The sequence below is a fragment of the Rhinoraja longicauda genome, chromosome 36 (assembly GCF_053455715.1).
Source record: "Rhinoraja longicauda isolate Sanriku21f chromosome 36, sRhiLon1.1, whole genome shotgun sequence".
Taxonomy (NCBI): Eukaryota; Metazoa; Chordata; class Chondrichthyes; order Rajiformes; family Arhynchobatidae; genus Rhinoraja; species Rhinoraja longicauda.
The window spans coordinates 9560106-9575944 of record NC_135988.1 but is presented as its reverse complement, the minus strand read 5'-3'; the positions used below and the strand labels follow the sequence as shown (position 1 = coordinate 9575944).

At 44.4% G+C, this 15839-nt stretch overlaps 1 protein-coding gene across 1 annotated transcript in view; it reads left to right on the top strand.

The window, feature by feature from the left end:
• Positions 1-15629, top strand: part of LOC144610288 (NFU1 iron-sulfur cluster scaffold homolog, mitochondrial-like) — a 29218-nt gene extending 13589 nt beyond the window's left edge. Inside the window, exons 4-8 of the mRNA XM_078428878.1 lie at positions 696-762; positions 1776-1890; positions 3957-4020; positions 11948-12122; positions 15440-15629. Coding sequence (XP_078285004.1) covers positions 696-762; positions 1776-1890; positions 3957-4020; positions 11948-12122; positions 15440-15475 — 457 coding nt within the window. The 3' untranslated portion in view covers positions 15476-15629. The remainder of the gene's footprint in view (positions 1-695; positions 763-1775; positions 1891-3956; positions 4021-11947; positions 12123-15439) is intronic.
• The last annotated feature ends 210 nt before the right edge of the window (positions 15630-15839 follow it).

Sequence of the window (15839 nt, the reverse complement as noted above, 5' to 3'; positions counted from 1 at the left end):
GATCTTGAAACCTGTCCAAATGTGTTTTAAACATTTTGATAGTACCTGTCTTAACTACCTACTTTGGCAGCCCGTTCAATATACCTACCACCCTTTGTGTAAGTTTTTTTTAAAAAGTTGTCCCTCAGGTTCTTATTAAATCTTTCGCCCCTCCCCCTCCCCCCCAGCTCACCGTAAACCTACGTTCACTATTTCTCAATTCCCAGCTCTAGATTTACCATATCTATTCTTTCATGATCTTATACGCTATAAGATTACCCCCACATCCTCCTGCGCTCCAAGGAAATAAGTCCTAGCCTGACCAACCTCTCCCTATATCTCAGGTCCTCGAGTCATGGCAACTTCCTCATAAATCTTCTCCGCACCCTCTCCAGCTTAACTGCATCTTTCCTTTAAAAGGGTGACCAAAACTGAATGCATTACTCTAAATGTGACCTCACCAATATCTTGTACAACTGTTTTCAGAGTGGAGCAAAGGTATTTCAGAGTGGGGAAAGGTAAAGAGACTGAAGGGGGGAGTTTTCGGAGAGTGATTGCAATGGGCTAGGGGTTTCTGGAGAAGATGAGGAAGAGACCAGAAATGGAGAAACACGGAATTCTTGCAGAGCTGGTTACAGGAAATCACAAGCCAATAAGCTCAATCAGTAGCAGCAATTCTTCCATCTTGACTAAAGGTTTTTAATTTTATTTGTCAGACAGCTGTTCAGAATTGATGGCGTGAAGGGTGTTTTCTTTGGGCCTGACTTCATCACCATTACTAAGGTAAGGACAAAGTGTGCTGTTCCCTTCCAGTGTTGTAAGAACAGAAAAGCCTGAGTAAATTTGATGAAAAACCCTCGGGTGTGTTGAGCGATTACAAAAGGTAAATTTTCCAATGGACAATAAGAAATAAAGGATCAAGATTGACGATAAGGGCAGGCATGGGCAGCATGATAACGTGGATGGAAAAGTGCTGTCTGACACCTCCAGCATTGCAGGTTGAATCCAGATCTCCAGTGCTGTCTGTGTAGAGTTTGCACGTTCTCTCTGTCACTGTGTGTGTTTCCTCTGGTTTCACTATGATTCACACCCACATCCCAAAGACGTGCAGGTTGGTAAATTAAATTGCCTCTGGTATGTTGGTGAGTGGTCAAATGTGGGAGAGTAAAGTGGGATTTCTGTACGTGGGTACACGAAGGTGGGTGCAGTCTCAGGAAACTGCTTCTGTGCTGTTTACTCTTTGACTCTATGAAGACAAGTTACAGTTTAGAATGCATGAAAGGGTCAGTGGGAAGCGGATCCAACAGTATATTTGTTGAAAAAAGGATTGGGTAAGCACTCTACCAGGTCTCCATGCATGGCCATCTGATTAGTGAGGTCACCAATCACTAGGGTGGTGCTGCTTTTAGCGCTGCTGCCTCACAGCACCAGAGACCTGGGTTCCATCCTGGCCTCATGTGCTCTCTGTGAGTTTGCATGTTCTCCTTGCAAGTACGTGGGCTTCCTCCGTTTGCTCCGGGTTCCTCCCACATCCCAAAGATGTGCAGGTTTCTGGGTTAATCAGCCTTGGTAAAATGCCCCCGGTGTGTAGGGAGTGGAGGGGACAGTGGGATAATGTGGAACGAGTGTGAACGGGTGATCGATGGTCGGCCTGGACTCGGTGGGCCGAAGGGCCTGCTTCCCCACGCAGTACCTTTCAACCAGTTAATGATTCAAGGAGGGAGGAAAGGACAAGGAGCCAGCGATGCTGTGGAGCCACCACATTCTCTCCAAGATTCTATTCTGTGCATCTCCAGACAGATGATGAGGTGCAGTGGAAGCTCCTGAAACCAGATGTGTACGCCACCATCATGGACTTCTTTGCATCAGGCCTTCCTGTGGTGACAGATGAAGCTCCCTCTTCCGATACAGGTGGGTGCATGTGTCGATCAACTAGGAAGCATCACCCAGGCATCAAGACGTCTCAAGGGACCGCTGGGAGAGAGGGAGAAGAACAATGGACAATGGGGAGGATGAGGGGGAAGAACAATGGACCATGGGGAGGATGAGGGGGGAGAACAATGGGCAATGGGGACCCGGCATTGGGGGAACAGCTGTGGGGGAGAGGGGAAGAACAAAGGAGGAGCCGGCATACTTTGTATCGTTGTCAGCGCCGTACGAAGGTGGCCGCTATTTGTATACCTTGGGTATGCAAGCAAAGAATTTCACTGTGCCTTGTCACATGGGACAATAAAGTATTCCATTCCATTCCTTCGGGTGGCACAGTGGCTCAGCGGTAGAGTTTATTTTATTGTCACGTGTGCAGAGGTACCAAGTTCAATCCTGACAACAGGTGCTGTTTGTACGGAGTTTGTACTTTTCCCTGTGCCCGCATGGGTTTTCTCCGGGTGCTCCGGTTTCTTTCCACATCCCAAAGACGTGCGGGTTTGTAGGTTAATTGGCTTCTGCAAATTGTCCCGAGAGTCTAGGATAGAACTGGTGTATGGGTGATACACCAGTTGGTCGTTGTGGACTCTGTGGGGCAAAGGGCCTCTTTCCATGCTCTTTGTCTGACCTAATCCTCTGACATCAGAACAGTGAAAGGCTTGGATAGAGTGGATGTGGAGAGGATGTTTCCACTAGTGGGAGAGTCGGACTAGAGGTCAGAGCCTCAGAATTAAAGGACGTTCGTTTAGGAGGGAGATGAGGAGAAATTTATTTGGTCAGAGGTTGGTGATTCTGTGGAATTCCTTACCACAGAAGGCTGTGGAGGCAAAGTCAGTGGATATATTTAAGGCAGAGATAGATAGATTCTTGATTAGTACGGGTGCCAGAGGTTATGGGGAGAAGGCAGGAGAATGGGGTTGGGAGGGAGAGATAGATCAGCCATGATTGAATGGCGGAGTAGACTAGATGGGCTGAATGGCCCATTTCTACTCCTAAGTCGACTTAGCCACTGTATACTCGTATGACCTTATGATCTAAACTAAAAAAGTACCAATTCCTTGAAGTGTTCGTATCTTTGTTTCAATTAGTGTCCTCCAACCATTGCTGATGTGTTCCACTTTACTTCTTCAAGTCCTCCACTGCTACTTCAAGTCTTTTTTGAAGGTGCATGTCACGGTGGCACAGCGGTAGAGTTGCTGCCTTACAGTGAATGCAGCGCCGGAGTCCCGGGTTCGACCCCGACTACGGGCGCCGTCTGTACGGAGTTTGTACGTTCTCCCCATGACCTGCGTGGTTTTTCTCCGACATCTTCGGGTTCCTCCCACACCCGAAAGACGTACAGGTTTGTAGGTTAATTGGCTTGGTAAATGTAAAAATTGTCCCTAGTGGGTGTTGGATGGTGTTAATGTGCGGGGATCGCTGGTCGGCGCGGACCCGGTGGGCCGAAGGGCGTGTTTCCGCGCTGTATCTCTAAACTAAACTAAAACAAATAACAATTAGCACAAGAAGTTCAAAGTTTGGATGAGGTCCTTGGATCCTCATCAGCATTTCTCCCTAAAGTAATCCATTTGATCAATTCTTTTCACTTTTTGATGGTTTTTATTTTCTTGAAAAGAGAGTTCAATTTCCATGTATGGCAGAGAGGTCGGGCTTTTCGATGTGTGGGAGGGGTTCTTACTTGTTTCAGTCTTATCTTTGGATCCCTCGCTTGCCCCACGGCTCGTGAGATAAATCAGCACAATCATAGTGTTGGAGAAGGTGGTCTCTTGCAGTTTGAAATAAAAGCTGGTAATGTCTGGTTTCAGTATCGCATGATCCACCTTGGATTCTGAGTCTGAGAGTTAATACCTGTGACTAACATGATCAAGATAAACACGATGTCCTCTGCATTATGGAACAGGACACTTCCCAGTCGAATTGGCTCTGACTCAGGAACTCGGCTGCATACCCGATCATATCACATTTAAAATATGCAATTTACCCCACTAAATATTATTTAAAATATATTGCACAAAATGTATGAACACACGTGATTTTCCTTGTGGTTTTAGCTCCTTCAGAGGATGATGATGAAGTTGTAGCCATGATTAAAGAATTGCTGGACACCAGAATTCGGTGAGTACCGGTAGGATTGTGCCAAAAGAGTTTCTGTATTAATGTACACGTTAGTCACCCTGTGTTTACCTGTTTCCGATATGAAGGGCTGTCAAGTGGGTCGCACGGGGGGCCATCATTAGAGTTGCTCCCTCACAGTGCCAGAGGGCTGGGTTTGATCTTGACTACAGGTGCTGTATGTGTGGAGTTTGTACGTTCTCCCTGTGACTTTTCTACCGGTGCTCCTGTTTCTTCCCACATTCCGAAGACGTGCAGTTTTTAAAAATGAATTGGCTTCTGTAAATTGTTCCTAGTGTGTAGCATGCGAAACTGGGATAACATAGAACTAGTTTGTGGGTGATCGATCGTTGGCCGGCGCGGATTCAGTGGGCCGAAAAGCCTGTTTCCATTCTGCATCTCTAACCTAAATGAAGTACTGGACATGGTCTTAGCCACTGAATAGTGGCCTTTTTTCTCGTATGAAATTCAAATAGCTTATTTTTTCTTTGGGTGGGGTGTGAATCACCCTATTTTAGTGGTCACCTCCCGTGGGAAATAGTTCATAGAAACATAGAAAATAGGTGCAGGAGTAGGCCATTCGGTCCTTCGAGCTTGCACCGCCATTCAATATGATCATGGTTGATCATCCAACTCAGTATCCCGTACCTGCCTTCTCTCCATACCCCCTGATCCCTTTAGCAACAAGGGCCACATCTAACTCCCTCTTAAATATAGCCAATGAACTGGCCTCAACTACCTTCTGTGGCAGAGAATTCCACAGATTCACCACTCTCTGTGTGAAAAAAAACTTTCTCATCTCGGTCCTAAAAGACTTCCCCCTTATCCTTAAACTGTGACTTCTTGTTCTGGACTTCCCCAACATCGGGAACAATCTTCCTGCATCTAGCCTGTCCAACCCCTTAAGAATTTTGTAAGTTTCTGTAAGATCCCCCCTCAATCTTCTAAATTCCAGCGAGTACAAGCCGAGTCTATCCAGCCTTTTTTCATATAAAAGTCCTGCCATCCCAGGAATCAATTTCAATAGGTGAGTTGGTCAACAATCATTTTACATATCGAGAATTTTCTTTAAAAAAAACTCTTCTGCACAAGAGTTTGTGACCTAAAGATCATTCTGTGACTATTCTGAGGTATGTCTTCTCAGTCAAGGTGCATTGGTGGGATTCTCTTTACTGCCACTGCTTTCCAAGATTTTTTTTCTTTGATTTTGTAAAGATAAGATAGGCTGATTATATTCCTCCAGAGACGCATGAGAAACTTGAGCACCTGAATGAAGTCTGATCTTTTAGTGCAATGCTGAAGGAGTTACAGTTTGACATGCTCCCATTCAAATGCAATGTTAAGCTTGCTTGCTAATTTGAGTGCTAAAATCCATAGCATTCTTAATCAACATCATCAGACAGGTTTCTGAAGAAGTCAAGTCAATTTTATTTGTATAGCACATTTAAAAACAACCCACGTTGACCAAAGTGCTGTACATCAGTTCAGGTACTAAGAACGAACATACAATGGCACACAAACATAACAGCACATACATAAACAATTCACAGCGCCCCCTCAGAGGGCCTCAAATGCTAGGGAGTAGAAATAGGTTTTGAGCCTGGACTTAAAGGAGTCGATGGAGGGGGCAGTTCTGATGGGGAGAGGGATGCTGTTCCACAGTCTAGGAGCTGCAACCGCAAAAGTGCGGTCACCCCTGAGCTTAAGCCTAGACCGCGGGATAGTCAGTAGCCCCAAGTCGGCCGACCTGAGGGACCTGGAGATAGAGAGGTGGATTGGAAGATTTTTGATAAAGGGGGGGGGGGAAGCCCGTTTAGGGCTTTGTATGTGAATAGGAGGAGCTTGAAGTTGATTCTGTACTGTACTGGGAGCCAGTGGGTCTCGACCCGAAATGTCACCTGCTCCTTTTCTCCGGAGATGCCTTCTGACCCGCTGAGTTACTCCACCATTTTGGGTCTATCTTCAACCTAAGGGATACAAGCAGTGCACATAAATTCCATATACATTTTGCAAGGCAGTGAGAAGAAAGATTATGTAAACAAGACATTAGTGCAAAACACAGTTGAAAAACAAGTGCATGGCTGTGCAAGAAGTGGCCCATAGTGTTCTGTCGCCGTTAGGATGAGGGTTATGAAGGCCGATTCATTGTCTAAATGTTGATCATTACTTAGGTTTTCAAAGACCTTTGTTGTTGCATCAAACAAGCAAATTCACCAGGATGTAACATGCAAACTGGGGGTTTATACCTTGGTATAAAGTGGATGAGCTTGAGGCTCAGTTAGACATTGGCAAGTATGAATGTGTGGGAATCACTGAGACATGGCTACAAGAGGACCAGGGCTGGGAACTGAATATTCAGGGGTACACAACGTATAGAAAAGACATAAGAAAATAACTGCAGATACTGGTACAAATCGATTTATTCACAAAATGCTGGAGTAACTCAGCAGGTCAGGCAGTATAGAAAAGACAGACAGGTGGGCAGAGGGGGTGGGGTCGCTCTGTTGGTAAGGAATGATATTCACTCCTTTGCAAGACGTGACATAGAATCAGGAGATGTAGAATCAGTATGGATAGAAATTAGGAATTGTAAGGGTAAAAAGACCCTAATGGGAGTTATCTACAGGCCCCCAAACAGTAGCCTCGACATAGGGTGCAAGTTGAATCAAGAGCTAAAATTGCCATGTCGCAAATGTAATGCTACGGTGGTTATGGGAGATTTCAACATGCAGGTAGACTGGGAAAATCAGGTTGGTAATGGACCCCAGGAAAGAGAGTTTGTGGAGTGCCTCCGAGATGGATTCTTAGAACAGCTTGTACTGGAGCCTACCAGGGAGAAGGCAATTCTGGATTTAGTGTTGTGTAATGAACCTTACCTGATAAGGGGACTCAAGGTAAAAGAGCCATTAGGAGGCAGTGATTACAATATGATAAGTTTTACTCTACAAATTGAGAGGGAGAAGGTAAAATCGGAAGTGTCAGTATTACAGTATAGCAAAGGGGATTACAGAGGCATGAGGCAGGAGCTGGCCAGATTTGACTGGAAGGAGGCCCTAGCAGGGAAGACGGTGGAACAGCAATGGCAGGTATTCCTGGGAATAATGCAGAAGTTGCAGGATCAATTTATCCCAAAGAGGAGGAAAGATTCTAAGGGGAGTAAGAGGCACCCGTGGCTGACAAGGGCAGTCAAGGACTGCATAAAAATAAAAGAGAAGAAGTATATCATAGCAAAGAAGAGTGGGAAGCCAGAGGATTGGGACTCTTTTAAAGAGCAACAGAAGATAACTAAAAAGGCAATACAGGGAGAAAAGATGAGGTATGAGGGTAAGCTAGCCAATAATATAAAGGAGGATAGTAAAAGCTTTTTTAGGTATGTGAAGAGGAAAAAAATAGTCAAGGCAAATGTGGGTCCCTTGAAGTCAGAAGCAGGGGAATTTATTATGGGGAACAAGGAAATGGCAGACGAGTTGAACCGATACGTTGGATCTGTCTTCACTAAGGAAGATACAAACAATCTCCCAGATGTTCTAGTGGCCAGAGATCCTAGGGTGACGGAGGAACTGAAGGAAATCCACATTAGGCAGGAAATGGTGTCTGGTAGACTGATGGGACTGAAGGCTGATAACTCCCCAGAGCCTGGTGGTCTGCATCCCAGGGTACTTAAGGAGGTGGTTCTAGAAATTGTGGACGCATTGGTGATCATTTTCCAATGTTCTATAGATTCAGGATCAGTTCCTGTGGATTGGTGGGTAGCTATTGTTATCCCACTTTTTAAGAAAGGAGGGAGAGAGAAAACGGGAAATTATAGACCAGTTAGTCTGACATCAGTGGTGGGGAAGATGCTGGAGTCAATTATAAAAGACCAAATTGCGGAGCATTTGGATAGCAGTAACAGAATCGTTCCCAGTCAGCATGGATTTACGAAGGGGAAATCATGTTTGACTAATCTAATGGATTTTTTTGAGGATGTGACTAGGAAAATTGACGGGGGAGAGCCGGTGGATGTGGTGTACCTTGACTTTCAGAAAGCCTTCGACAAGGTCCCACATAGGAGATTAGTGGGCAAAATTAGAGCACATGGTATTGGAGGTAAGGTACTGACATGGATAGAAAATTGGTTGACAGACAGAAAGCAAAGAGTGAGGATAAATGAATCCCTTTCAGAATGGCAGGCAGTGACTAGTGGGGTACCGCAAGGCTCGGTGCTGGGACCGCAGCCATTTACAATATACATTAATGACTTGGATGAAGAGATTAAAAGTACCATTAGCAAATTTGCAGATGATACAAAGCTGGGTGGTAGTGTGAGCTGTGAGGAAGATGCTATGAGGTTGCAGGGTGACTTGGGCAGGGTGTGTGAGTGGGCGGATGTATGGCAGATGCAGTTTAATGTGGATAAGTGTGAGGTTATCCACTTTGGTGGTAAGAATAAGAAGGCAGATTATTATCTGAATGTTGTCAAGTTAGGAAAAGGGGATGTACAACGAGATCTGGGTGTCCTAGTGCATCAGTCATTGAAAGGAAGCATGCAGGTACAGCAGGCAGTGAAGAAAGCCAAAGGAATGTTGGCCTTCATAACAAGAGGAGTTGAGTATAGGAGCAAAGAGGTCCTTCTGCAGTTGTATAGGGCCCTAGTGAGACCACACCTGGAGTACTGTGTGCAGCTTTGGTCTCCAAATTTGAGGAAGGATATTCTTGCTATTGAGGGCGTGCAGCATAGGTTTACTAGGTTAATTACCGGAATGGCGGGACTGTCATAGGTTAAAAGACTGGAGCGGCTAGGCTTGTATACACTGGAATTTAGAAGGATCTTATCGAAACATATAAGATTATTAAGGGGTTGGACACATTAGAGGCAGGAAACATGTTCCCAATGTTGGGGGAGTCCAGAACCAGGAGCCACAGTTTAAGAATAAGGGGTAGGCCATTTAGAACAGAGATGAGGAAAAACATTTTCAGTCAGAGTTGTAAATCTGTGGAATTCACTGCCTCAGAAGGCAGTGGGGGCCAATTCTCTGAATGCATTCAAGAGAGAGCTAGATAGAGCTCTTAAAGGATAGCGGAGTTAGGGAATATGGGGAGAAGGCAGGAACGAGGTACTGATTGAGAATGATCAGCCATGATCACATTGAATGGCGGTGCTGGCTCGAAGCGCCGAATGGCCTACTCCTGCACCTATTGTCTATTGTCTGAGAAACCTTTGCTTTTCTCAGGGTTTTAATGTAACTGTTTATCTTTTGATCACAGAGTTGTCAATAGAACAGGATGTTTAAACTAATGTCCCAGCATGTTTAAACTAATGGTGTGTTCTTTGTCCTTAAGTTGTAAATGTATGTTTGTTTTAGGTATTTGTAGTATGCATTTGTTTTAGGTATTTGTAGTATGCATTTGTTCTTAATTGGTGTGGTTTGTGTGCTGTTGCTGGAGGCAAGCATGAAGTCAGTTATAAATTTCCCATCTGCTAATAATGGTATGTTTGATTATCACATAGCAATATCAATAGAGGAAGTCTGATATCCCAGCACCATTCTAGTGAAACTATCACTGCAATGCTCAGCATATCAACTTTCTTTGAAAAGATTTGGACCATTTGCATCATAAATGGAACAGGAAGTGAACTTCAGATGTCTTGGGGGTCAGACTTAAGGGGGCTTTGAAATAAAGGCCTAAAAATATGTGAAGGGTTTGATACAGTAGACCTGTGGAAGATGGCTCTTTCCACTTGCGTGTGGAGACCAGAGCTCGGAACCAAAAATATGTTAGGATCAAATAAACAAAATGTGGAATTCTGGTGAATCTTCTTTACCAAGAAAGTGGTGAGAATCTGGAAGAATGTAGAAATGAGGAACTGCAGATGCTGGTTAATACACACAAGGACATACAGGCAGCTAATCAGGCAGCATCTCTGGAGAACATAGATAGGTGATGTTTCGGGTCGAGACTCTTCTGGAAAGGTCCCGACCCGAAATGTCCCCGATCCATTTTCTCCAGAGATGCTACCTGACCTGCTGAGTTACTCCAGAACTTTGTGTCCATTTCTGAGAATATGGAAGAAGGTGCCACAAGTTCAAAAGCAAAGGTGTGTTTGAGAAGAATACACCTGAGGAAAACAGGATGTATGGGTGACAGGTTGCAAATGTTTTTGTGGAGCATAAACACCAACGCCAACTGCTGGCATTTATCTCGAGAGACTAGAATAAAAAAACAGGGATGTAATGCTGGGGGTTTGTAGGGCACTGGTCAGACTGCATTTGAAGTATTGTGAGCAGTTTTGGGCCCCTTATCTGAGGAAGGATGTGCTGGCCTTGGAGAGGGTCCAGATGAGGTTAACAGGAATGATCCCAGGAATGATTGGGTTAACATATGATGAGCATTTGACAGCACTGAGCCTGTCCTCGCTGGAGTTTAGAAGGATGAGGGGGGGACCTCATTGAAAATTACGGAACAGTGAAAGGCCTGGATACAGAGGATGTGGAGAGGATGTTTTCATGTGGGAGAGTCTAGGATCAGAGGCCATAGCCTTAGAATAAAAGGTTGATTCCCGGAATGGCGGGACTGTCGTATGTTGAAAGGCTGGAGCAATTAGGCTTGTATACACTGGAATTTAGAAGGATGAGGGGGGATCTTATTGAAACGTATAAGATAATTAGGGGATTGGACACATTAGAGGCAGGAAACATGTTCCCAATGTTGGGGGAGTCCAGAACAAGGGGCCACAGTGTAAGAATAAGAGGTAGGCCATTTAGAACGGAGATGAGGAAGAACTTTTTCAGTCAGAGAGTGGTGAAGGTGTGGAATTCTCTGCCTCAGAAGGCAGTGGAGGCCAGTTCGTTGGATGCTTTCAAGAGAGAGCTGGATAGAGCTCTTAAGGATAGCGGAGTGAGGGGGTATGGGGAGAAGGCAGGAACGGGGTACTGATTGAGAGTGATCAGCCATGATCGCATTGAATGGCGGTGCTGGCTCGAAGGGCTGAATGGCCTACTCCTGCACCTATTGTCTATTGTCTATTGTCTATTGACATACCTTTAGAAAGGAGATGAGGAGGAATTTCTTTAGTCAGATGGTGAATCTGTGGAATTCATTGCCACAGAAGGCTGTGGAGGCTGTCAATTGATATTTTTAAGGTGCAGATTGACAGATTCTTGATTAGTAAGAATGTCAGGGGTTATGGGGAGAAGGCAGGAGAATTAAGTTGAGAGGGAAAGATAGATCAGCCATGATTGAATGGCAGACTTGATGGGCCGAATGGCCTAATTCTGCTCTCAAAACTTATGAATTGATGAACATGTAACAGTTGTGCTGAATGACCTCTTTCCGTTCTGTAAGTACTTTGCACTGGATCTATTTATGTTTATTTGTGATTTTAGTTTAGAGACACGGCGCGGAAACAGGCCCTTCGGCCCACCAGGTCCACACCGACCAGCGATCCCTGTTTTATTAACACTATCCTACACCCACTAGGGAGGAAACCGAAGATCTCGGAGAAAATCCACGCAGGTCATAGGGATAATGTACAAACTCCGTACAGACAGCATCCGTAGTCAGGATCGAACCCGGGTCTCCGGCGCTGCATTCGCAGTAAGGCAGCAACTCTACCGCTGCGCCACCGTGCCGCCCAGATCTCTTATCTGTGCTTTGCTATCAAGAAACCAGCAAACACGAGATAGCAACCACGGACTCAGTTTCATTCTCACTGATCACAGAATGAACTACCCAAAGGGTACATGGATTGGCACTTCAAACTCCAAGTTTCTGGACTCTAGACAGACCACTGGTGTTTAATATTCAGCTGATGCTTGTTTTAAAATCAACTATTGGAAAGATTTGGAAAATAGTTTGGTTCATTTTAATGGAAGACTCGGGAGAAGTAGCGGTTTAAATTGACTGAAGTGTATTAACTGTTTATATTTCTCATCCGTACAACTGCCAGGCCCACAGTTCAAGAGGACGGGGGTGATGTGATTTACAAAGGGTTTGAAGATGGTATCGTGAAGTTGATGTTGCAGGGTTCCTGCACAACTTGCCCCAGCTCCATCGTGACATTGAAGAGTGGAATTCAGAACATGCTGCAGTTCTATGTCCCAGAGGTGGAAGGTGTCATACAGGTAAATGAGTAGCTACGGCGTGGATCTGACTATTCTGAACATTAGGTTATCTGAGGGATGGACATCTGGACATGGAAAACAACAGATGTACAAAATCAGAGAAGAATAGATCGGGTAAACGCAGATAGACACAAAAAACTGGAGTAACTCAGCGGGACAGACAGCATCTCTGGAGAGAAGGAAAGGGTGACGTTTCGGGTCGAGACCCTTCTTCAGATTGTAAACGCAGTGTCTCTGGCCCAGAATAGGGTAATTGAGAACCAGAGGACATAGGTTTAAGGTGATGGGTGAAAGATTTAATAGGAACCTGAGGGGTAACTATTTTACACGAGCTGCCGGAGCAAATAGATGAGACAGGTACTATCGAAAAGTTTAAGAAACATTTAGACAGGTACATGGATAGGATAAGTTTAGAGTGGCATGGGACAAATGCAGGCAGGTGGGATTAGTGTAGATGGGACATGTTGGCCAGTGTGGTCAAGTCGTGCTGAAGGGCCTGTATTCTCACGCTGTATGACTCTAACCTAAATGTATGAATAACTTGAGTGGTAGGGATACTTGAAACTGCTCTACTGTTTGGAAAGTTCAGAATCGATTTTCTACCTCAACTCCACAATGCAATACTACTCAGCAATCTTCTGTTCTCTCAGTTGCAAATATCTATCAATCACGCTCTTCAATATAATCTGACTGAGATCCCAGAACTTCTGGACTAACGATTCCAAAGCTTCCTTGTCTAATCTCAGTCCTCAATGGCAGAATTTGAGATTGTAGTCTCCTGATTTAAGTCTTTCCAGACAGGAGGGACACTTTCTTGGCATCGGCCTTTCAAGCTCCGACAAGATTAAATGGGATCATCTCTTGGTTTTCTAAATTTTAAAGATCTAGCTCTAGTCTATATGAATAATTGCCCTATCCTCAGAATCAACCTACTGAGTATGTTACTCTTACTTTGAGAGACACATACTTTGGTAAGAGACCAAAGCAATCAAGAGACAAGAAGCAACTAATCAACAATTTGACTCTCCCAGCTAAACGCTCGGCTCTTTCACGGTTCTGTCCTAAAGGAAGTGGACAACATGAAAGAATTCCAAAAGGAGAAAATTTTGTGCAAAACAAAATGTACATAAATGTGTGATTTTTAAAAATTATCCTTCCAATTTTTAAACGTTTTGCATCTGATAGATGCTTTACGTGTTGAGAGAAATTCACACTCACGACTTCTCAAATTTTTCTTCAGATGCCAAACGTTCAACACACCAATGCTTTGTAAATTGACATGTTGAAATGGGTTGTGTTGCTGAACTACAGTTGTATCTTGGGCATGAATTTGGACCTGATAATTGGAACGTTAGGACTTGGTTCACAATGTTTTAACGTAGCCATTGTGGCCGTAGCAGGAGTGACATCCTAGACACAGTAGGTAGCACTCATCGGAGTCATTTGGTTGCCCTACACTAGAAACCTGAGCACAAAAATGGTGCTTTATATTATTGAGAGATTGCTGCATCGCTGGAGGGGCTATTATTTAAATAAAACATTATATCGTAGTAATTCAAGTGACTGTACATATACCTTTAAATGTCATTACGTTAGGTGCTAAGGTATAACAGGCCTTAACTCAGTTTCTTTCATTTGGTACTAAAAAGTACATCGTAGCTGTTTCTGAGACCATAGTCTGTGCAAATATTTGGCCATATTTTACTGTTACTATAGTGACTATAGTTTAGTTTAATTTAGAGGTACAGCATATAAACGGGTGGTTCAGCTCACAGAAGCCACTCAGACCTTTGAACACCTGTTCACTATGTAATCACACTTCTTACACTTGGCACAGTTTACAGAGGCCAATTAACCTACTTTGGAAAACATTTTAGGGCATTGGGAGAGTGTGGGAGCAAACAAAAAGCATGTTAAAATGGTAAAAATTGGAGAAATGTTGTGAGTCATAACTATGTGATGGGAAACAATGATTGTTTCAGGTAAAATGACCTTTTATCAGAACTGCAAGCTGCAGCGGCAGCATAGTGGCTCAGCGGTGGAGCTGCTGCCTGACAGTGCCAGAAACCCAGGTTCAATCCTGACCTCGATTACTGTCTGTGTGGAGTTTGCATGTTCGCCGTGCGACCACATAGGTTTCCGAATAGAGCTCTAGTTTTCTCCCACTTTCCAAAGATGTGGTGGTTTGCACGTTAACTGGCCTTTGTACATTGCCTCGTGTGTGTCGGAAGTGAATGAGAAAGTTGGATAACACTAACGTGTCGCGAGTGGATATAAAATGTCGGCTAACATAGAGCCAGTGTGAACATGTGATAAATGGTCAGCATAGGCTCAGTGGGCTGGAGGTGCCGCTACCATGCTGTATCTCAAAACTAAAACTCTTCCACCCTGCGAGAGGCGTGTAAGCTCATATATGCGTGATGGAAATAGTGTTGCTTTGTTTATCAATTATAGGTCAGGTTTAATACCTGTGCCTTATTCCCCCGAGGTGGTCTTGGCCCGCTGCCACCCTGAACAACTGCAGCATTGCCACTGTGTTTAGGGATGGCAGTTCCAGGATTTAGACCCGAGGATGATGAAGGAATGGAGATATATTTTTTAAGTTGGAATACTTATTCACTTGGAAGGGTGAACAGTTCTCGAGTGTCTACTGCCCTGCTAGATGATGGAGATTGCAAAGTAGGGAGATACTGTTTATGAATAACTGCAGAAGATGAACACTGCAGTCACCTGAAAGGTAGACACAAAATGCTGGAGTAACTCTGCGGCACAGGCAGCATCTCGGGAGAGAAGGAACGGGTAACGTTTCGGGTCGAGACCCTTATTCAGACTGATGTCTGGGAAGGGGGTTGGACCCGTCCCCCTCCCCTGACATCAGTCTGAAGAAGGCTCGACCCGAAACGTCACCCATTCCTTCTCTCCCGAGATGCTGCCTGACCCGCTGAGTTACATTCTATCTTTGTCCCGCCCCCTCCCCTGACATCAGTCTGAAGAAGGGTCTCGATCCGAAACGTCACCCATTCCTTCTCTCCCGAGATGCTGCCTGATCTGCTGAGTTACTCCAGCATTTTGTGTCTACCTTCGATTTTAACCGGCATCTGCAGTTTTTTGCCGACACTGCAGTCACCTCAGCGGCGGTGGAAGAATAGAATATTTATGTTTGTGGATGGACTGAAAACTTAATATAATTGCATTTTACTAATTCTAGACCTTTTGGCCGTCACTCTGATCAGTGTTAAGTCTCACTCAATAGGCACAAGAAATGTAATTGGGAAAGAAAAGAAGCAATGTGTGATTATTGATCACTTTTTTAACAGGTTGTCGATGAAGAAAGAGAAAAAGACCTTTTGTGAACTGCTTCTAACTAAGTCCAAACATCGACCTGATTACCTGGTCGGAGCACTCCGGTAAATTGACTGACTGTTTTCTTCCTTGTGCACCTTAACAAATGATGAAACCTATGTGTTACAAAACTGTTTGGTAATATATTTTGCAATAAAGAATATTAAGCTCTGAGGTGGGGTTTGATCCTGATCTTTTGATTTCAAACGGATAGGATATGCAACCTTTTGTCATGCAGTTTTCAGGCTTCCATTTTCTACCCTCCATTCCTGCCTTTCAGGAGTAAGCTATGTGGATCTTGTGTCTGCTCCGCTGTTGAATAAGGTCACAGCTAAACCTGGGAAATTTCCCCCTACCCCTGCATCCTCTTGTGTT